The sequence below is a fragment of the Hippocampus guttulatus genome, chromosome 3 (assembly GCF_054856545.1).
Source record: "Hippocampus guttulatus isolate MCC_2025c chromosome 3, RoL_Hgut_1.0, whole genome shotgun sequence".
Lineage (NCBI taxonomy): Eukaryota > Metazoa > Chordata > Actinopteri > Syngnathiformes > Syngnathidae > Hippocampus > Hippocampus guttulatus.
Genome location: NC_141263.1, coordinates 23,055,574 through 23,078,395, shown reverse-complemented (window position 1 = coordinate 23,078,395; position 22,822 = coordinate 23,055,574). Strand labels below are relative to the sequence as shown.

The following is a 22,822-nucleotide window of genomic DNA, read 5'->3' as shown; positions in this document are numbered from 1 at the left end:
GCTGTTTTACACACGTCAATATGACAGCAACAATTTCCGATGTTCGAATCCACTTGCGTGCCTCATAATTCGTCCGAAAACACATGGCCGCTCTATCCGTCCTCCTGCGAGAGACTATTTTTATCATCATCCTCCCTCTGAGATGTCGCCTTGCCGGTGGCCAATCGGGTCGGCCATTATTCTGAAGCTCAAAAAGGGCTGTCTGTCCAGGACCCGTTTTTTTTTTCTTTTTTTCGGGAATGAAGTTGTCTGGTAGAGCTGGCGGCAGCCGGGACGTAGCCGCTGCTGGGCGCCGTCTTTTTCTCCTCATCCTCACGTTGGCGCTGCAGATGACTCTGTTGTTTTGTGCTGGGGAAGGGGATGACTAAAGTGCCTTGCAGACAGAACCCCCGTCCAAAAAAAAAAACAAAACACATCCATCCACTGGCTTCAGAGCTGGGACAGATGAGGCACTTTGAAACAGAAAGCTGGCCAAAGGGTCAGCGTCTTCGTGCGGGGTTTTGTCAGTTGCGAGAAGCCAACCAGTATTGAAACCATTTTGGGAGGTTTTGATTGGTTTGGGATTTTCTATGCCATTTACTTATGAAAGTACATTAAAGGAGTATTAGGGCCACATTGAACCAAAAATATATGTATTCCATGAGACAAGGCTCTTGACTGAGACAAATTTGGGCACGAAGGCACTGTAATTCCCGAATGATATACCTCCAAAAAAAAAAAAAAAGGTGGCACGAGTGCAACCGGCCTCTTGAGGCTCAATACGTCTGTATCCAACGACTTCGATTTTTAATCTGTTCAAGATATTGTATTTATTGTTCTACATTTCAATGCCAATGTTCAATACTCTTGAGGATAAAAAGTTATTTGGTCTTAAAAAAAATTGTATTTACTCGATTTAAGATGCTCTCTCATAATACTGTACGAGCAGCAGAAAAAAACATTATCATAGCAAAAAGTAGGTCGAGAGCCCCGTGAGAAAGCTACTGTTTGTTATGAAAAAAGTTGTAATCACACGTGAATGTCGGGCTTTTTCCAAAGAAAAAAAAATTTATTTGAGAATAAGTTCCCCCTCCCCCACCCCCACAAAAAAATTAAAACGTAGAGAAATACGTTTTTTTTCCCCTTCAAATAAAACATTTTTTCTTGAAGGAAAAGGGTAATGTTAGTTGTTTCGGAAAAAAGGTTGTAAAACTAAAATTCTATTTTTTTTCTTTAAAAAAAAAAAAGCATTCTATCATGCAAATTAAACCGCATCTTATTCAAGATTCGATCCAAGACCAGAAAAAGTTGTTTTCTAATCCGTTATCCTCACGAGGGTGGCTGGCGTGCTGGAACCTCTCCCACATCGAGTCATAGACGAACAACCATTTGCTCTCACAGTCACACCTCACGACAATCTTGAGTGTTCCACTAACCTGCCATGCTTGTTTTCAGAATGTGGGAGGAAACAAATTAACAAATTACATGAACAAAAACTGACAAATTCACAATGACTCATCCAAATGAGACATGATTTGTGGTTGTTCTTTAATTGTCGAACAATGTAGCTTGCTAGCCGCTAGGGAACGTCCGTTAACAGTTGACTTTCAAAGCAGTGAATGAAGCTGTCAGTCTTCGTCGCCGCTAATCCGAACACATATGTATTAATTGCTAATTGTTTAGCAGCAGGATTTAGGTTTAACCTGGTTAAAATCAGCTCGTAATAGGATCTTAACCTCATTACCATACATCGGGCATATATTAAAACAGCCCACCCCCCCCCCCCCCCCCCTTCTGATGATTGCCCTCCCGTTCGCTTGCGCACACATCGCCGCCTCCACACCTTCCATCTGCTTTCGACGCAAAAAATAAAAAAAACTTACGCATCCCTTCTCTTCTCGCTGAATGATGGCGCCATCTGCTCTTGTGGGAAATTAGAGGCAAATGCGATGGGGCAAAGCGCCCCCAGCGAGCGCTATCCGCCGGGGGGGAATAGAGGGAGGCAATCTGCTGCAAAAGTTGTCTGCGTGCGTGATGCGCCGCGATGGCCTTGATGGAGTTTGAAACATGCTAAAGGCTAACATGGTGATGCTAAGCATGAGAGCTGCCACCTGCTTATTTCTTGTTTGTCTTGGACATGTTTTTTGTTTGTTTGTTTGTTTTGCCTTGATGGGACGACGACAATACATGGTTTCCCCGAAATGATAAACAGAAACAGTAATGTGGTATTTGTTTGAATCTTGTATTTTATATCATATAATTCACATATATGGTCAGCGACGACAACTAAAAATAGTGAGTGCGAAGCGGTTTTGTTTGAGACAAACAGATGTATTGGCAGAAGACAATACGTGGCTGCCCCAAAAGAGAACAAAAAAATAACTACCGGTACATCTTTGTGTTTTTTAGATAAAGGCGGGGAAATTTACAACATTCTTACTTGACAGCAGTGACACATACAGATGAAATTGCAGATGAATGTGCAGCAGCGTTTTCATCTTTGTCAACAAATATCCTACATGAGCTTTCAATGTCCATTTTGTATGAATTTATTTTGGTGTTCCTGCGTGTCCCTACAAAATATACAGTATATATATTACTAAAACTAATCAACTAAAATGAAGCATTTTTGAAAAAATAAAAATCGAATTAAAAATAACAAGCTTGCTCTAAAAGCTACTGAACTGGAAAAAAAAACTCAAAAGGAAATAAAAAGTATAACTGTCATGAAAAATCTCAAACTCGTCCAACCCCCGGTGACAAGACAATGGTGGCTTGCCTCATACAGATAAATGTCGCCTCTCTGCAGCAATATTTGCAAAAATATTTTCTTTGTTTTTTCAGGTCAAAGGGAAACAAATCACTGAACCTTTATGGAAGAAAGAGCAGTACTGTCAGAATACTTTCTTAATTTTTCACACAAAACAAAAAAAAAAGTACAGATATGTTTGAGATAAAAATGAAGTTTTTTTTTTTTTTGGTGGGGAAGGGTAGGGGGGGAAGCAGTTTTTCTTTCATGCTTTAGATAAAATGTAGAGATACATACTTTGTTCCTCTGCAGCACTGCCGGTTAAAACTGAGCATCGCGCGTATTTGTATCAGAGCTCCTAAGATTGTGTGGGTGTACCTAATGAAGTGGCCTGGCACCTCGCCCCCCTCCCTGCCTCCGCAGGACTTCCAGCTGCTTTACGAGGAGGCGCGCTACTACCAGCTGATGCCCATGATCAAAGAACTGGAGCGGTGGAAGCAGGAGCGCGAGCAGCGGCGCATGGCGCAGCCCTGCGACTGCCTCGTGGTGCGCGTCACGCCCGACCTGGGCGAGAGAATCGCCCTGAGCGGCGAGAAGGTCCTCATTGAGGAGATCTTCCCCGAGACGGGGGACGTTATGTGCAACTCGGTCAACGCCGGGTGGAACCAGGACCCCACCCACGTCATCCGCTTCCCCCTCAACGGCTACTGCAGGCTCAACTCTGTGCAGGTAACAAGCTTCCTTCAGCCATATTATATACAGTGTGTGTGTGCGTGTGCGTGTGTGTGTGTGTATATATCAGGGGTAAGGATTCATCAAGTGCACATACAACGACTGCAAGGTGAAAAAGTGCAGTGTAAAAAAAATAAATGGAGTAAACGTACAAGTGAGCACCGCAGTGTATGTCTTGAAGGGAGCCTTCAAAGTCAAACGTCACCCGGCCATAAATCAGAAGTGAGGCCCGTTTCCTTATTTCCTTCTGTTGGGGTATGCAGAAGCATGACACTTCCTGTTTTCGAAGATAGCGGCGGCTCGGAAGTCCAAACTGTTTACGGCGGGTGGTTTCGTAGCCCACAAAAGGCAACGATGCTAACAGGTTGGTCGCCAGGCCACCCACAACGTTAATGGTGAAATTGGCAAAAGGTTTGCACTATTCCTTTCTTGGCAGCGCAGCCGTCTTTCGTTGGCTTTCAGAACGCCACCGTATCCATGACCGTCCTTTTTTTCTGATGTTATTCGATTTATTGACAAGATGTCATCATTCCGATATTTATCATGCATCCCGAGTTAGCTCTCTCTCTCGCTCTCTATTTTACTGTTTTGTGATTGCAGTATATCACAGTTGTTTATTTATTCCAAGTAATTCAAAACTTTAAAAGGTCAATTACTCTCAAATTTTTCCAGCTCTTGTATCATGCCCCATTAAAAGTCTAACTGTGCTCACTGATTGGATAGATGACAGGTGCCTTTGAATTTTCTGTACTTTTCAGTGTGTAGTTTTTTTTAAACAGTCGTGGAAACAGATTTGACAGATTACAGTATTATTCTCTCGAATCACTGTGCCAGTTGAAATTGTCAACTGATCTTTGACTTCGGAGTGGACGTCCGGATTTTTCTCACTTATGAGGGTGGTTGTTGTACTTCAAGCAGGGCCCTTATTGTAATCGATCGGTAGCCGAGCTTTAAGTCTCAATGCTGTCATTTGGTCAATAACCATTCAAAGGGATCTACAGCGGGTGATCTTTTTCCACCAGTGTTCCGTTTCTGGTTCTCTAATATTGGTTCTGATAAAACTGCTGCTATGGCATCATTCGCTCTTGTTCTTTCCAATCAAAATAACACTTGCTGCTGCTGTTTCTACCTCTTCGAAGGATGCTAATTAGTTACCTTTTTTTAAAGCTGTGGTTCTGTCACATGCAAATGAGCCAATGCTCACCCTCACCCACCAAGCTCACGAAAAGCTTTCGTTATCATGACGATTCGGAGCTGAGCAAGGCAGTGGATACTCGTTGAGCCAACAATCTAAAAAAAAAAAAAAAACAAGTGCAAGCAAGACAGTACAAGCATTCATTGTATTTTCATCCCTGGAGGCAGCACTTCATCACCAAGCCACTCAATCACACCTCGTCAATTAGTGTTAGCGGATCTGTTCATGTGGCACATGCAGTGGACACATTGCCAAGGACAAGAATGTCCGCAACTATGCTACAGGATTTCAGTGTTTGCTATTTAGACATCGAGGGGGTTATGCTACAGTAAAAGTAAGTGAGTGAAACATAGAAATATCCTATTACTCTATACACAGTTCCCTCACTACTTCGCATGGATTATTGCGGCTTCTGTCTATCAAGGCATTTTCATTTGTTGCTATTTCGCACAGTTTCTTGCTATTTATCTTCCTTATAAATTGGACCAGTCAAAAATGGTCAATTTTCATTATTATTTTTTGGGGGAAAATTTGTTTTACAAAAACCCGAGACTGTGAACGTTAGCGCTTCCCCCCAACCCCCCCCCAAATCCACATTCCTTCATCGTGGTTCCACTCTGAGCGCACTGTTTCACTCAGATCGTCAAATATGCCGTTCGGTTATTTAGCATGCCCCAAAAAAGTACCGAAGCCCTGTGTGTCAGGCAGTACAGATGGAATCAGCTCAAGCATGAGATGCTGATTGCAGGCTGCGTTCAGAAGTTAATGTGAGCAGAGCTTGCTCTGCCTCCGGCAGCACACGAGGATGTTTAAGCATCCATTTAATGACTACCTTCGTTTTTCATTTTAGTTTAAAATGGCTTACCTTAACCAGGATGCTGCACCGCATTGTAGCCTAAAGTACAATCCTGGTGGGTTAATACACTTTTGCGGGAATTCCCTTAGGGCAAGGGATCCATGAAACATATCACCTGCAAAAAGTGAGGGAACATGGAAACATTTTTATAGCATTTGCGCCACAAAATCTATTCAAAGGTCTCCAAACCTACTTTTATATATAATATTATAATTAATATATATATTAAATATAATAATAACGGGCGGCCCGGTAGTCCAGTGGTTAGCACGTCGGCTTCACAGTGCAGAGGTACCGGGTTCGATTCCAGCTCCGGCCTCCCTGTGTGGAGTTTGCATGTTCTCCCCGGGCCTGCGTGGGTTTTCTCCGGGTACTCCGGTTTCCTCCCACATTCCAAAAACATGCATAGCAGGCTGATTGGACGCTCTAAATTGTCCCTAGGTGTGAGTGTGAGCACGGATGGTTGTTCGTCTGTGTGTGCCCTGCGATTGGCTGGCAACTGATTCAGGGTGTCCCCCGCCTACTGCCCGAAGACGGCTGGGATAGGCTCCAGCACCCCCCGCGACCCTAGTGAGGATCGAGCGGTTCGGAAAATGGATGGATGGATATAATAATAACACAACCACGTTTCAACACATATACTGAGAGAGAGAACAAGAGCAAGTTAACTTATCATCTTAAAATATACATCATAAATCAACCAAAGATGTCCATTATAAAAGGAACGTACTGCCGTCACTATTTGTGGGATTAAAAAGCAGGATTACAGCGGATAACGTTCAGTTAGTTTCAACAAAAACTAAGATGTGCTGAAATACTTTTGGTTTCGTTCTTCTTTCGAATTTACACAGTCGCAAATCATCGTGCTGCCATCTACTGGTCAAAAGTGGAATTACAGTGCAAAGTTTAAGCACACATGTATTGTAACAAACCTTTGGATACACACAAACGAAATCCGTAGATTACAACACTAGTTTGCCCGGCACACACAATCGTCCATGAAATCCATTTCCATGTACTCACAGTAGCATATTTGCGGGACAGGGGGAGTCGTTTTCCAGTTGTGTTGCCCGCAGAGCAAAATATCAGCCTCACACCACGGGCTCCGCGCAACACACACACACACACACACACACACACACACACACACACACTCACACACACACATATACGCAAGGCTCCTTTCACCTCTTCCAGCACCCAAAGAGAGCCTCTCCCAGGCAACACTCTGACACCTCCACCTCTCTCCCCACCTCCTTCGCTCCACCACCTCCAGGGAAGGAGAACGGACCGATTGGGACAAAGCACGCTTGCGCTGCGGCCATGTTTCCTATGAAAAAAAAAGCAAAAAAATAACGCGGCAAAGGGCTGGAGGAAGAAGGGGGGAGTTGGTTGGTTGGTGCAGGGGAGGAATGATATGCATAATTTACACTTTACTCCTTTTTAAGACAGAGCTCCTTTTTTTTTTTTAAATAAAAAAAAGGCTCCAATATAACAACGCCCAAGGCCATTGAAATACACGTATTGCATTTTTTAATACCATACTTACAATTTCTCAAACAGCCTCAACCGGTTTATACTTCTTTTATAGATTTTTAAATGACTTGCAATATAATTAATTGGCGGCATCAACTAACACAACATTTCCCCACTCTGTTTACCAGCCAGCGTGATTACGGGACGACGCCGGCGCTTCGTAATAGGACGCTTTGAAAGTGACTCGTTCTTTGTAGATGAGGCGAGCGAGGATAAAATTCACGCTGAAAGCGACTCAGGCCGAGAGGCCCGATTGATCAAAGAAGTTGCATTGCATCGAGGGCTCTCATTACCTGCAGCAGGCGCTCGCTCAGGGTTTGCCTATTTCTTTTTTTTTTTTTTTCAGTTTATTGGTGTTTAACTTCCTCCTACAATCGAAATATTGCAGGTGTCCAGCAAAAATCAAGTATTTTGTGAGTTATAAAAAAAAACATATAGTCAATCCTTTCTTTTTTTTTTTAGTCAGGCTCTGTTTAGCTGCACTCAAGGCAGTAGATAACGCAGTTTGCTCATTAGTTTAGGTCGTTCTTTGGTGTCAAAATTCCTTCTACAATTTCGATTCTGGGTTTTGATTAAAAGCTTGCATGGTGGAATGCAAAGCGTACGGAGTTCTCATTAACAAGCGAAAAAATACGGATGAACAGGAGTTATGCATGCCTAAAAATCCAGAACGCAAAGTGAGCGCGGAAAGCTGGCAGCATAATTTGGGTACGGGCCAGTCAGCGACGTAACATCATATCCGTTCCTACTGTGGCACTTTGCATTAAAATTAACCAAAGGGAACTCAGGGGCACCGTTTTGGCAAATATCATCAAATATCTCCAAATGAATGGGACATCATAGACACCCCTTTCAAACTGAAAGAAAAAAAAAATTGATGTGCCTTACAATTTTTCTAAATCAAAAAACAAAAACAAACCCTCATTATAATGACCTCATTATAATGTATTCATATTACTTTTTCTGTTACATTTAAAATTGTATCCAGTAATCTTTTGCTGGCTGCTCCCGAGAACGGAGGCAGTTCATCTGCCTTCTTGTGAGGCGTTCACGTTCCATTTTCTTCATCCATCCATCCATTTCCTGATCCGCTGATCCTCATGTGAGTCACGGGCGTGCTGGAGCCAATCCCAGCTGTCTTCGGGGAGTAGGCGGGTATACTCTGAACTGGTTGCCAGCCAATCGCAGGGCACACATAGACGAACAACCTTTTGCACTCGCAATCACACCTAGAGACAATACCGAGTGTCTCATTAACCTGCCATGGATATTTTTGGAATGTGGGAGGAAACCGGAGTACCCGGAGAAAACCCACGCAGTGTCCCGGAATCGAACCCTGCACCTCTGCACTCTGAGGCCGATGTGGTTTTGTTTTCTTCGGTCAGCAAATATACACACAGTGGGCCTAAGTCAAGACTTTGGCCTGAAGGAACCCGAGACACGCACAGTACGTTTCAGTGTAAGGGGAGATCTTTCCAAAACTTTGTTCCCACGGGCTACGAGGAAGGTTAGCAACGCAGTCTGGGACGTTGCCGCCAGACAATATGCTTGTCATCTGATTACAGTGAAAAGATCACCCCCCACCCCACCCACCCAGGGGAAGGCACGCAGCCACACCCTGCCCGCAGAGGATTGCTTATTGTCGGGGGAGACGGAAGGCAGTGCCGTCTGGAACAAAGTGTTTTTGGGTGTCTTGAGAGGAAAATGATAGTTCAGGGCTTTAGGAACATGGAGCCAGACACATCTGGCTAACTCACCTCATGCTGCTCCTACCAAATGTGTCTCCACGTAAAAACGGAGCAAGCACATTTTCCAACAGCATAAGATTTAGTGCCAGGACACATTGTGACAATCCAAAAAAGTATACACCAAACTGGAATTTCCTTACTTTGTGTACAGTTTATGAGAAGGTCATCCACCTAACTATTCGGCTTTTTGTGGAGTTTGCATGTTCTCCCCGTGCCTGCTTGGCTTTTATCCGGGTACTCCTGTTTAATCCCACACTCTAAAACATGCATGGCAGGAAGTTTGGGCACTCGAAATTGTCCCTGGGTATGAGTGTATGCGCGGATGGTTGTTCGTCTATGTGTGCCCTACGATTGGCTGGCGGTTCAGGGTGTACACCTGCCCTACTACCCGAAAAACAGCTGGGATAGGCTCCAGCACGCCCCGCGACCCTTGTGAGGATAAAAGCGGATCGGAAAATGGATGGATGGGTATTATGACACTATTGATGTCAAGCTTACTGTTCTCCTCATATCATGACATTCTTGTAAAGTGGCAATTTTTATCTGCTAACATGACTTTATTCTCCTAAAAGAACAAAAAACAAAAAACATCAATGCGTGTAGTCTTCTTGTTGGGGTGAAGAGCCATGCCTCGCCTTGTGATTTCCCCCGTGAAGTCATAAGCGGGTATTATCGAGAATAATGCAAACCACCTGCACTCTGATGTCTTTCCAGTGTGGGAGGTGAAAAAAAATACAGAACAGCAAAGGCGCTTAACAGAGGAAAAACATTCGGGCAGACTTACGGACACACACACTCACACACACGCACACACACACAAACTGGTCCATACATCACAGTGATGAAGCGCTCACATCAGAGCACGGCCAATCCGTCCTTCATCAATGTGACAGTGGCGGCGAAGGGGCCCTTGTCCCCTCGCCTGCCTCCGTCGCGGCCAACGCAACACGCCGCAACACCCTTTGACATGTCACACCACACAGACTACAAGTCCATCAATCTGAAGTAGCGCTCGCACACACACACACACACACACACACACACACACACACACTATGTTGGTAGATTTGCAAGGTGCGATGAAAAGAGTGTTGGATGTGCATTCCCGACTTGGTCAATGTACCTAAATGACTTCAACTCTACAGCGCTGCAATATGCTTCATATAAAACACTTCAAGTGAAAGTATATTAATTCTCATGGAGCAATGTGTCAATCAGTTCTCAGCCCATGTGTGTGTGTGTGTGTGTGTGTGTGTGTGTGTGTGTGTGTACTCTCGTGGCCATCAATATTGCATTAAACTCTGTTTTCCAATGTTTGATGCTGAGAGGTTAGAGGGGCCAGGTTTAGTATGCGTACGCCCTCCTCGTTCCCACGGCGACCCTGAGGTTGAGCGACGGCTCTGCGAGGCGGCTTCGGGGTGCGCGCTTGGGTAGAGGAGGTTGATGATGTTTTGCGTGTTTAGGAATCAGGGAGCACGAAAAGCAGGCGAGACGTTAAAGTCTTTGTGAACCGTGAAAGTTTTCTTTTCCGGCTTTTCCGAAATTTGGAAAAACTGCAACTTAGTATTGTCAATGAAAACTAACAAAAGTAATACAAATAAGATTGGAAAGATGCACCTTCTGTATGGATCAATATTCAAATTTCTTGGATGTAGTACAGTCAAACCTCGGTTTTCGAACGTCTCTGTTCTCGATCAAATCGGTTTTCGACCCAAAATTTCGATTTTTTTATGCCTCGGATTACGACAGAAAATTGTTTCTCGACCAAACTGAATGCGCCACTTGACTCCTCTCACCTTCCTTACACGAGGAAGTGACGCTTCCTCGGGTAGACGAGGAAGTGACGCTTCCTCGTGTAGCGTTCCATTGTGAGCAGACGTGTTCAATAAAGAATTTTTTTTTTAAAGAGCGTGGTTTCGGTTTTCGAACAAATCGGTTTTTCTGGAACAGATTATGGTCGAAAACCGAGGTATGACTGTATTTTAAATGTTCTCTCAACCACTTTGTTCCAGCTGCAGCGGTCGTGAAAGCTCTAGCTAAATGAAGCTGTATTGTATTGTATTACCTTTAGCGTAGCGCCATCTAGTGGATGCATAACGCAGCCACGATTGTCACTTCTATTCTATGCGCCTTATAATGTGGTGCGCCCTATATATGAAAACCGTTTCAAAATAGGCCTTTCATCGAAGGTGCGCCTTATACTCCGACACACCTTATAGTGTGGAAAATACGGAAACTAAAAGTGAATTAAAAAAAACAAAAGCTATAATGACATTTTTTTTTTTTATGAATAAATAAAACTATTATAACCCATAGCTTTGTGCCCTTGGAACCTCAGAAAAGCACCTTTCCTGTAAGATGAAATGTCATCAGTTCGAAGAGGCTAACATACAGACCGGAGCTCTCGGAGCCAATCAGAGATGGATGTTCAAACCGTGTTCATCCTCCCGTGGCGTGATCGCGCCGCCTTAAAAGCTTGAATATCCTCAAGTGTCAAGATATGTAACAACATCCTAAAGTCTTGCCATGGCTTTGAGATAAAGCTCCCTTTCCCGCACTATCTTTATTGATCGGGCCCAAAGACGAGCGAGAGTCCCACATGTGTGATGTGTGAAAGGGGTGACACGCAGAGGGAGAAGAAATGCAATGTGATGCAACCATAAAAGAAGGCAATGTAATATCATTTCCATAATCGTTTGCCTGTCATGGACTTAAAAAAAAAAAAAAAAGGAAGAAAGAAAAATGGGGAAGAGTGGGGGGGTGGTGACGCTTGGGCAGGTCTCTTAATTAGCCATTCTCACCATCAGCTGTCTGCTGTCCCTTCTGTTTCGCAGAATTTGTCGCTGATGCTGACGGGGGTGGGATGTGGGGGGGGGGGGGGGGCGAAAGGTGGGAGGAGGCGGGGGAAGACGTGAGGAAATCCTCCGAACTTTGTGTGGGAAGTAAAGGCGCGTCAGATTTTGCTTGTCCTGATTCTCAAAAAGACATTTGGCCCCTACTGGATTGAAGCTGCGTCTGTCCTGTGGGCACTCCGTTGCTCTGTACGGACACCTGCTGAATCTTACGGGTCATTGCAGGCAACTTGTATACAATATTTCAAAGATGAGTACATGTCATTTCTGTCTTCTAAGTTTCTAAATCTAAGTTGATGATGTTGTTGGATGAATTAAAACCATTATCATTATTATTATGTGGCCCGGTGAGCAAATGTTTCGCATGTCCACCTCACAGTGCAGAGGTGCAGGGTTTGATTCTGGCTCCGGCCTTCCTGTGTGGAGTTTGCATGTTCTCCCAGCGGCTGCGTGGGTTTTCTCCGGGTACTCCAGTTTCCTCCCACATTACAAAAACATGCATGGCATGTTAATGGAACACTCCAAATTGTTCCTAGTGCGAATGAATGGTCGTTCGTCTCTGTGTGGCCTGCGATTGGCGAATACTCAATTCGAAATTTCAGGGGGATTTCCAAATACATAAAATATTCAATAGCTGCAGCCCTTGAAACCGTACTTTGAAACCCTAACCATAATTTGACATCCTAACTGGAAACTGTAACCCTAATTGGAAACCCGACTTTGAAAACCAAACCGTTATTGGACATCCTAACACAAATTCAAAACCATATTTGGAAACCCTAACCCTAGTTGAAACCTTAACCTTAGTTTGAAACCCTAATTGAGAACCCGAACAATAGTTTGAAACCCTAACCCTGGTTTGAAATCCTAACCCGAGTTTGAATCTCTGCTTTGACACCTTAAACCTGCTTTGGAACCGTAATTGGAAACTAAGGCTGAAATTGGTCCTGGAGTCACTTGTTCCCGGCAGTGTGTCGCAGCATAACGGCAGATTTAACTCGTTTTCCAGACTGTGTTTGGAGGTCGGGGGCATTTACTGCCATCACAAAGTGCTGGTTCTGACCACGACAATACAATTGTCCTGAAATAATGTTCAAATGCTAATTAAGGATGCTATTTAAAAAAAATGATGTAATCACCCTGACATTATATTGTACGACGCTAGCCGCGCTAACCGGGCTGCCAGCGCTCAAAGTTAACCCATCGCAGGAAGTCTGTCAGGTATTTTTCCAAGATAGACTCTAACTCCTCCATCATCAGTCAAAACATGAGCCGCGCGTCATTAAGGCGCCCACCTTTTCACACGGAACGGGACCGTGGGGCTGGGAGACTTCACACCACCGCTGCACTATTCATGACACCGGCCGGTGCCTGATTGGCCAGACGCAGCGAGGCCACGAGCTCAAAGGGTTGCGGAGAGTGTGAGGCGAGGTGCGTTCAAGGGGCGAGCTCGGCGAGGTGATTACTGGAGCTCATAATTTCAGTAATGAGGAGGCCGGGGTGAGACGAGTAAGCCGCCAGGGTGGGTGGAGGTATGTGTGTGAGGGTTCGCGTGTCGGGAATAAGGATGCACGTAACTTCCCCGTCCAACTGCTACCGTAGTTTGAGCCAACATGAAACGCTGACACACGGCACGGTGAATGGGCGGTAAGTGTGAAAATAAACATCCAGCGGACAGCTGGTGGAGGGAAACAAAAGTCAAGTGACAAGCAAGTTACAAAAACACTTAAGTCACTCAAACATACAGAAACAAAACGAGTACACTTGCGAGGAGCCGCAGTCGGCCTGAACGGATGTCCGTCACTTGGCCACGCCCCCTTTGAAGATGCACAGCTCAGGTGCTCCAATGTTGTTTTTACACAATAGATAGAGTTTTTGTTTTTTGTGTTTTTCTTTATGAAAACATTTGTCTTTTTTGGGGGGGTGGGGGCTTGAAGGGATTAATGGAATATGCTTTCAGTGGCACATATTGGTTGTTTTTTTGTTTTTTAATTTTTCAAGTCTTTTGAAATCCCCACTGGTGTGCTAACTGGTCCATCGTGTATAGTAGGACGAAAAAAACGACCATGAATAGTAAGGCGTTTTAACAAAAAAAAAAAACGACCATGTATGGTAAGGTGTTTTTAGCCGAAAAAAACCCGACCATGTATAGTAAGGTGTTTTTAGCTGAAAAAAACGACCATGTATAGTAAGGCGCTTTTAGCCGAAAAAAATGACCATGTATAGTAAGCTGTTTTTAGCCGAAAAAAACGACCATGTATAGTAAGGCGTTTTTAGCCCAAAAAAAAACAAAACATGTATAGTAAGGCGTTTTTAGCCGAAAAAAAACCCCTGACCATATATAGTCAGGCTTTTTTAGCCGAAAATAACAACCATGTATAGTAAGGCGTTTTAACCCGAAAAAAACGACCATGTATAGAAATGCGTTTTTAGCTGAAAAAAACGACCACGTATAGTAAGGCATTTTAACTCGAAAAAAACGACCATGAAAAGGAAGGCGTTTTCTAGCCGAAAAAAACGACCAAGTATAGTAAGGCATTTTTAGCCGAAAAAAACGACCATGTATAGTAAGGCGTTTTCTAGCCGAAAAAAACGACCAAGTATAGTAAGGCATTTTTAGCCGAAAAAAACGACCATGTATAGTAAGGCGTTTTTAGCCGAAAAAAACGACCATGCATACTAAGGCGTTTTTAGCCGAAAAAAACGACCACGTACAGTTAGGCATTTTTAGCCGAAAAAAAAACGACCATATATAGTCAGGCATTTTTAGCCGAAAATAAAGACCATGTATAGTAAGGCGTTTAACCCGAGAAAAACGACCATGTATAGTAAGGCGTTTTTAGCCGAAAAAAACGACCATGTATCATATGGCCTTTTTGGACGAAAAAAACGACCATATATAGTAAGGCATTTTTGGATGAAATTTTTAGCCGAAAAAAACGACCATGTACAGTAAGGGGTTTTTATCCTAAAAAAACGACCATGTATAGTAAGGCGTTTTTAGGGGAAATTTTTAGCCGAAAAAAACGACCATGTATAGTAAGGCCTTTTTAGCCGAAAAAAACGACCATGTATAGTAAGGGGTTTTTGGACAAAAAAACACGACCATGTAATGTATAGTAAGGCATTTTTGGATAAAATTTTTAGCCGAAAAAAACGACCATGTACAGTAAGGCGTTTTTATCCCAAAAAAACGACCATGTATACTAAGGCCTTTTTAGGGGAAATTTTTAGCCGAAAAAAACGACCATGTAGAGTAAGGCCTTTTTAGCCGAAAAAAACGACCATGTATAGTAAGGGGTTTTTACTCGAAAAAAACGACCATGTATAGTAAGGCGTTTTTGGGGGAAATTTTTAGCCGAAAAAAACGACCATGTATAGTATGGCCTTTTTAGCCGAAAAAAACGACTATGTTTAGTAAGGCATTTTTAGCCGAAAAAACTGACCATGTATAGTAAGGCGTTTTTAGTCGAAAAAAACGACCACGTATAGTAAGGCGTTTTTAGCCGAAAAAAGCGACCATGTATAATAAGGCGTTTTTAAGCGAAAAAACGGCCATGTATAGTAAGGCGTTTTTGGACGAAACTTTTAGCCGAAATAAAACGACCATGTATAGTAAGGCATTTTTAGCCGAAAAAAACGACCACGTATAGTAAGGCCTTTTTACCTGAAAAAAACCACCATGTATCTTTTTTGGGATAAGGCATTTTTAGCCCAAAAAAAACGACCATGTCAGGCGTTTTTAGCCGAAAAAAACCCCGACCATGTATAGTAAGGCGTTTTTGGACGAAATTTTTAGCCGAAAAAAACGACCATGTAAGGCGTTTTTATCCGAAAAAAATGACCACGTATAGTAAGGCGTTTTTTGACGAAATTGTTTGCCAAAAAAACGACCATGTATAGTAAGGCGTTTGCCTGACTGTACCTAAAAATGCCTTACGATACATGGTCATTTTTTTTCGGATAAAAACGCCTTACATTGTCGTTTTTTTGGGCTAAAAATTTCGTCCAAAAACGCCTTACTATACATGGTCGGGGGGGTTTTCGGCTAAAAACGCCTGACATGGTCGTTTTTTTTGGGCTAAAAATGCCTTACTATACATGGTCGTTTTTTTCGGCTAAAAAGTTCGTTCAAAAACACCTTACTATATACATAGTCGTTTTTTTCGGCTAAAAACGCCTTACTATACATGGTCATTTTTTTCGGATAAAAACGCCTTACTATACATGGTCGGTTTTTTCGGCTAAAAATTTCGTCCAAAAACGCCTTACTATACATAGTCGTTTTTTTCGGCTAAAAACGCCTTACTATACATGGTCGTTTTTTTTTTTTCGTCCAAAAACGCCTTACTATACATGGTCGTTTTTTCGGTTAAAAACCCCTTACTATACATGGTCGTTTTTTTCAGTGAAAAACGCCTTACGTTACAAAAAACGACTTCAATAAGCCTTACTTGTCATGTTGGTCAAAGAAAGAAGGGATATTGTTGCAAACAATGAGGATTGAACACCCAACCGCTCGTTTGGGACATGGTTTCTCTACCCCTGAGGCACACTACCACATAACGTCTTGTTTGTTTTGTGTTCTCTTCAATAAAGCTGCAAATGCTGGTTAAAGAGATGTGACATTGTTGCAAACACTGGTAATCGAACACCCAACCGCTGGGTTTGGGACATCAGCTTTCTACCACTGAGCTAACCCACCTTTGGGTTGTTTTTTGATTTTCCTCAAATAAGTTGTATATGGTGGTTAAAGAGCAGACTTTGTTGCAACAACCAGGGATTGAACACTCAACTTCTGGTGTGGCACTCCATCACTCTACCACTGAGCCAAAGCACCACATAGAGCCGTGGAGTTGCTTTTGTTTTTTTATTAATCATGGTCGTTTCTTTCAGCTAAATGACTATACATGGTCGTTTTTTTTTTCGGCTAAAAACGCCTTATTGTACATGGTCGTTTTTTTCGTCCAAAAAGGCCTTACTATACATGGTCGTTTTTTTCGGCTAAAAAAATTCATCCAAAAATGCCATGGTCGTTTTTTTGGGGCTAAAAACGCATTACTATACATGGTCGTTTTTTTCGGCTAAAAATTTCGTCCAAAAAGGCCTTACGTGGTCGTTTCTTTTGATAAAAAGGCCTTACTATAAGTGGTCGTTTTTTTTTCCGGCTAAAAACGCCTTACTATACATGGTCGTACTATACATGGTCGTTTTTTTTCGGCTAAAATTTTCATCCAAAAATGCCTTCCTATACATGGTCGTTTTTTTCGGTTAAAAACGCCTCACTATACATGGTCGTTTTTTTCATCCAAAAAGGCCTTACTATACCTGGTCGTTTTTTTCGGCTAAAAATTTCGTCCAAAAACGCCTTACTATACATGGTCTTTTTTTTCGGTTTAAAAAGCCTTACTATATATGGTTGTTTTTTTCGTCCAAAAACGCCTTACTATACATGGTCGTTTTTTTCGGGTAAAAACGCCTTACTTTACATGGTCGTTTTTTTCGGGTAAAAAGGCCTTACTATACATGGTCGTTTTTTTCGGCGAAAAACGCCTTACTATACATGGTCGTTTTTTTTCGGCTAAAAACGCCTTACTATACATGGTCGTTTTTTCGGCTAAAAACTCCTTATTGTACATGGTCGTTTTTTTCGTCCAAAAAGGCCTTACTATACATGGTCGTTTTTTTCAGCTAAAAAAATTCATCCAAAAATGCCATGGTCGTTTTTTTGGGGCTAAAAACACATTACTATACATGGTGGGTTTTTTCGGCTAAAAATTTCGTCCAAAAACGCCTTACTAAACATGGTCGTTTTTTTTTGATAAAAAGGCCTTACTATAAGTGGTCGTTTTTTTTTCCGGCTAAAAACGCCTTACTATACATGGTCGTACTATACATGGTCGTTTTTTTTCGGCTAAAATTTTCATCCAAAAATGCCTTCCTATACATGGTCGTTTTTTTTTCGGTTAAAAACGCCTCACTATACATGGTCGTTTTTTTCATCCAAAAAGGCCTTACTATACCTGGTCGTTTTTTTTCGGCTAAAAATTTCGTCCAAAAACGCCTTACTATTCATGGTCCTTTTTTTCGGTTTAAAAAGCCTTACTATATATGGTTGTTTTTTTCATCCAAAAACGCCTTACTATACATGGTCGTTTTTTTCGGGTAAAAACGCCTTACTATACATGGTCGTTTTTTTCGGGTAAAAAGGCCTTAATATACATGGTCGTTTTTTTCGGCGAAAAACGCCTTACTATACATGGTCGTTTTTTTCGGGTAAAAACCCCTTACTATACATGGTCATTTTTTTCGTCCAAAAAGGCCTTACTATACATGGTCGTTTTTTTCGGGTAAAAAGGCCTTAATATACATGGTCGTTTTTTTTCGAATAAAAACGCCTTACTATACATGGTCGTTTTTTTTCGTCTAAAAACGTCTTTCTGTACATGGTTGTTTTTTTCGGCTAAAAATTTCGTCCAAAAATGCCTTACTAAACATGGTCATTTTTTTCGGTAAAAAGGCCTTACTATACATGGTCGTTTTTTTCGTCTAAAAACGCCTTTCTGTACATGGTTGTTTTTTTCGGCTAAAAACACCTTACTATACATCACTGGTGTCAAACTCATTTCACATGGTGGGCCACATACGGCCTCGGTATATTGTCAAGTGGGCCGGACCATTAAAATGATACCATACTTTGCTATAAACAACCAAAACAATATGTCTTTTCTTTGTTTCCGTATAAAGAAGCACAAAAACATTTGGAAAATGTTGAAATTTAATGAACGTATCTTTTATAAAACATTTCATGAAGCACCTTACATTTCCTTCAACAAATGTGCAATTTACTTTTATCATTCTCACATATGCATTGCAACTGATCCCATTGATTGTACAAACTTTAAGTTTAAGTAATTAGTACTGAAAAATATAGTAATGCACTTTATGATTAAACAAGATTTATAGAGAGTTTTAAACCATTTACACGTGCATATAAAATCTAAATGTAATCCTTGCCTACACCTTACAAACTAAAGAGAGTACTATTAAATGTGTAAATGTCAGAGTGCTATTGATAGTGTCTGCTGTCATGGGTCTGTCTCAGTGACGGACTGAGGCTTCTGTTGTCTTCTTCTCTGGTTAAAACTGTGTCCCCTAGCGGATACTCAATGAATTGCACCTTATTAAAAATATTAATTCTGTGTTTTTTATTCATTTTTTTTTTCATTTTTAAAATGTCCTGCGGGCCTGATTGAACCTCGGGCGTGTGTGTGTGTGTGTGTGTGTGTGTGTGTGTGTGTGTGTGTGTGTGTGTGTGTGTGTGTGTGTGTGTGTGTGTGTGTGTGTGTGCGCGTGTGTGTGTGTGAGATGAATGGAATTCCGCATCGGTGTGCAATTGTAAAACAAGGCTGTGTGTTGAAAAAATAAATCTGAAACTGCATATAAGGGTGGCTCAATACTGGCTGGCCATATTCGGGCCAGAGTTGTAAATCGATTTCTGGCCCAAATACTTCACTCCACAACTGACCCTCATCTGGTTTGCCAGAGTCAAGCCAGTGCCTCCTTTGCCACTCCTGGGCCGTGTTCGCCCCACATGCATTATGCCAGTGCCGACTCAAGGCCAGCTGTGCCAGCTTCATGCCAGATGCCTTTGCTGACTGGGGTCTCTTCCTTTTTGCGTGTGTGCGCGTTCAAGGTCTTGGAGCGTCTCTTCCAGAAAGGCTTCAGCGTGGCGGCGTCCTGCGGCGGCGGCGTGGACTCGTCACAGTTCAGCGAGTACGTGTTGTGCCGCGAGGACCGGCGGAGTCTCTCCATCAACACGCCCATCAGGATAAAACAAGAACCTCTGGACTAGAGCGGCGGGGATGGGACTGCCCAGGCAACCCCTCCACCCACAATCAGACCGCCGACCACAAACACCCACACCCTAAATACGTACTAGCAGAGGCTCGTCCAACCCTCTGAGGGGAATGTAGACGCAAAAAAAAACCAAAAAATAAAAAAACAGGTTTGGAATTCCGGCCAAAGAGCAGATAAACACATGAGCAGCTTACTTGAATCTTAAGGACCACCGGGTGCACCGACACACATCATTTCGGAAGTTTGTTTTTTTTTTTACTCGGAAAAGGATGGACACATGTTCTAATGTTAAGTGTCTTCTTCTCCTTTCTGAAATATGAAGGACGGACAGATGGATGTGTTGGTTCCCCCGAGCATGTTGGGAGAAAGCGTTTTTTTTTTTTGGCAGGAAGCAATTGCCAATGCATTCCAGATAGGGTCGCTTTTTTGTTGCTTTGATTTTTTTTTTTCCTCACACACAAAATGTCGATTGATCTTGTCGTTCAACATATCTCCAGAGGACTTGGAGTCTCCGTTTTATTGAATGTTAAAAAAATAAAATAAAATAAAAGGCGGAGATAGTTTACCAGTATGTCTCATCAAGCAGGAGGTGTACTCTAAATGTTTGTAAACTTTTTTTTTTGTTTGCACTTATAAAACGTCTCACACATTGTCATTCTGCCATGCCCACATACACACAGGTATTCTTTTTAATTGTTTTTTGTTGTTGTCCTGCACGAGTACTATTTTTACCCCCATCCCAAAATACATCCATTCATTCATTTTCTGAACCGGTTTTATCCTCACTAGGGTCGCGGGGGGGTGCTGGAGCCTATCCCAGCTGTCTCCGGGCAGTAGGCTGACACCCTCAACTGCTTGCCAGCCAATCGCAGGGCACACAGAGACGAACAAACATCCGCGCTCACACTCAAACCTAGGGACAATTTTGAGTGTTCAAACAGCCTGCCATGCATGTCTTTGGAATGTGGGAGGAAACCGGAGTACCCGGAGAAAACCCACGCAGGCCCGGGGAGAACATGCAAACTCCACACAGGGAGACCGGAGCCGGGATCGAACCCACAACCTCTGCACTGTGAGGTCGATGCGCTAACCACTGGCCCACCGGGCTGCCCTTCCCAAAATACAATGCATTGCTAATTAATTAATTACCAAAAAAAAAAAACCTGGTATCTCCACATTTAAAAAAATATATTTTTTTTCTGTCTGATAAAAACAATAAAATCAAGTCAAAGGTTAAAACCAAAATGTGGCTCAACCTATGGAAAAAAACAAAAACAAATTTTTTTTTGCCCCAACAAAAAATATGTAAAAATCATCAGCGAATGTCCACAATGTTTAGTTTCAACTAAAAGAAAAAACAAAGAAAAATGTTCGCTGAAAACACACGCACATACACATGAGCATAAAATGTGTTCATATGAAAAAAAAAATTATCCAAAAAAAAAAGTAAAGTAACCTGTGTTTGTGTGTACATGGCCTTTCCAAGTCATCTTAAACTACACAGTAGGTACCAAAGCTGACAGGGTGCGTATTTTATTGATTGTACAAAGATGTTTTTTTTTGTTGTTGTTTGTTTTTTTAAATCGTGTGTTAAAAAAAAAACAATCTAAATGGGTGCGTGCAGTGCTGCTCCAAAGCTCCCTTGTCCCCCCTGGGGGGGTCCCTCACTGCTTAAATGACTGACATTCCACAATAGAGCCACCAACTTTCCATCTTGTCAGATTAGCGGAGGAGCGTCTTTTTTGGCAAAGCTTTTCTTTTTTTTCGGGGCGGTTGTGCTCCCCTCAAAGAAGCGGTCGTGGGCGGGCCATGTTTTCTCTCCATCAAAGCGCTGGGCCTGTGCGTCATGTTCCACATGCTCTTTGTTTCTTTTCACACACACTGTGATGGGAAGATTGGATGTTTGTGGCTGCATTTTTTTTTTTTTTTTTTAAATAGACCGTCTTTTTTTTCCCCACCCGGATCGGGAGAAAAATGTTGGTAGCGTCGGCCACCCACACTGTTAACAAAGCAGTACTGCTCTTCTCCATGGGGGGCGCTCTTGCAATGGAACCACATTTTTCACCAAGACTTTGGAGCTCAGCGTGTTGGTCTCTTGCGCCAGTGGAAATGACAACTCCTAAAACATTCCTCTGGGAATGACTTTTTCCAGGGTTTGATTTTAACCCGCTTAAGACGGTGTTTTCCTCTCCATGGGGTGTTATTTATTTGGTTTGGCAGCAATAAACGCACCCCCTTGCACCCCTCGGAATACTCCGAACCACATGAAGTCATGGGCCAGTGCTTGGCACACCCAATTATTCGGACTTGTGTTTTTACCAGAAGAAAAAAGGAGAAAAAGAATGACAATACATCTAAGCATTTCATTGTGTACATAAAGACTGAAGCGTTTTAAAAGGTGTAATAATAATAATGATAATAATGTATATTATTTAAAGTGTTTAAAAACAATTAGACTGTGGTATTAAAGGGCATGTGTTCATTTTGCAGTGTCTTTATTTGACTTTTCTGGCATATTTGCGATAATAAAATGATGTACTGTATTGCCACGTGTGTCGTCTTTGCTAATTCTATACTTAATAGTTTTAACAAAAAATGTTTCAATAGAAATTTAGGGTGGCTGTTAGCATTTAAAATATTTTAGAGATAGATAGATATGCTAATCGGTGAGTGCCGAACTGCCACGATGCAGGGGTCGATTGTAATTTTAAGTTGTGATATCACCAGTCACCACTAGATGGCAAACTTAGCTGTACTTAGTCTTATACTGCCCGATCCTACAACATGAGCAGGCATCATTTTTATTTTTTTGCAGATTTAGAAAGACACGCAGGGCAAAGATTGTACCTCAATATAACATTTTGAATGAGCTAATTTTTGTGGAAAAAAAATGCACGAAATGAGTTATTGCGTCTTAGTTTGGTTTCTTATTCAGTAATTTTGTGCCATCCTTGAATGGTATTTTTCATGCAAGAGAGCCCTTTGCGGCGGCCCGGTAGTCCAGTGGTTAGCACGTCGGCTTCACAGTGCAGAGGTACCGGGTTCGATTCCAGCTCCGGCCTCCCTGTGTGGAGTTTGCATGTTCTCCCCGGGCCTGCGTGGGTTTTCTCCGGGTACTCCGGTTTCCTCCCACATTCCAAAAACATGCATAGCAGGCTGATTGGACGCTCTAAATTGTCCCTAGGTGTGAGTGTGAGCACGGATGGTTGTTCGTCTGTGTGTGCCCTGCGATTGGCTGGCAACTGATTCAGGGTGTCCCCCGCCTACTGCCCGGAGATGGCTGGGATAGGCTCTAGCACCCCCCGCGACCCTAGT

At 42.5% G+C, this 22,822-nt stretch overlaps 1 protein-coding gene across 4 annotated transcripts in view; it reads left to right on the top strand.

Annotated features, from left to right (window-relative positions):
- The window catches only part of kctd15b (potassium channel tetramerization domain containing 15b), a 37,540-nt gene extending 15,490 nt beyond the window's left edge, over nucleotides 1-22,050 (top strand). For all 4 annotated transcript variants that reach the window (XM_086107499.1, XM_086107498.1, XM_086107497.1 and 1 more), the window contains 2 exons: nucleotides 3,152-3,457; nucleotides 19,344-22,050. In XM_086107499.1, coding sequence (XP_085963625.1) covers nucleotides 3,152-3,457; nucleotides 19,344-19,502 — 465 coding nt within the window. In that variant the 3' untranslated portion in view covers nucleotides 19,503-22,050. The remainder of the gene's footprint in view (nucleotides 1-3,151; nucleotides 3,458-19,343) is intronic.
- The last annotated feature ends 772 nt before the right edge of the window (nucleotides 22,051-22,822 follow it).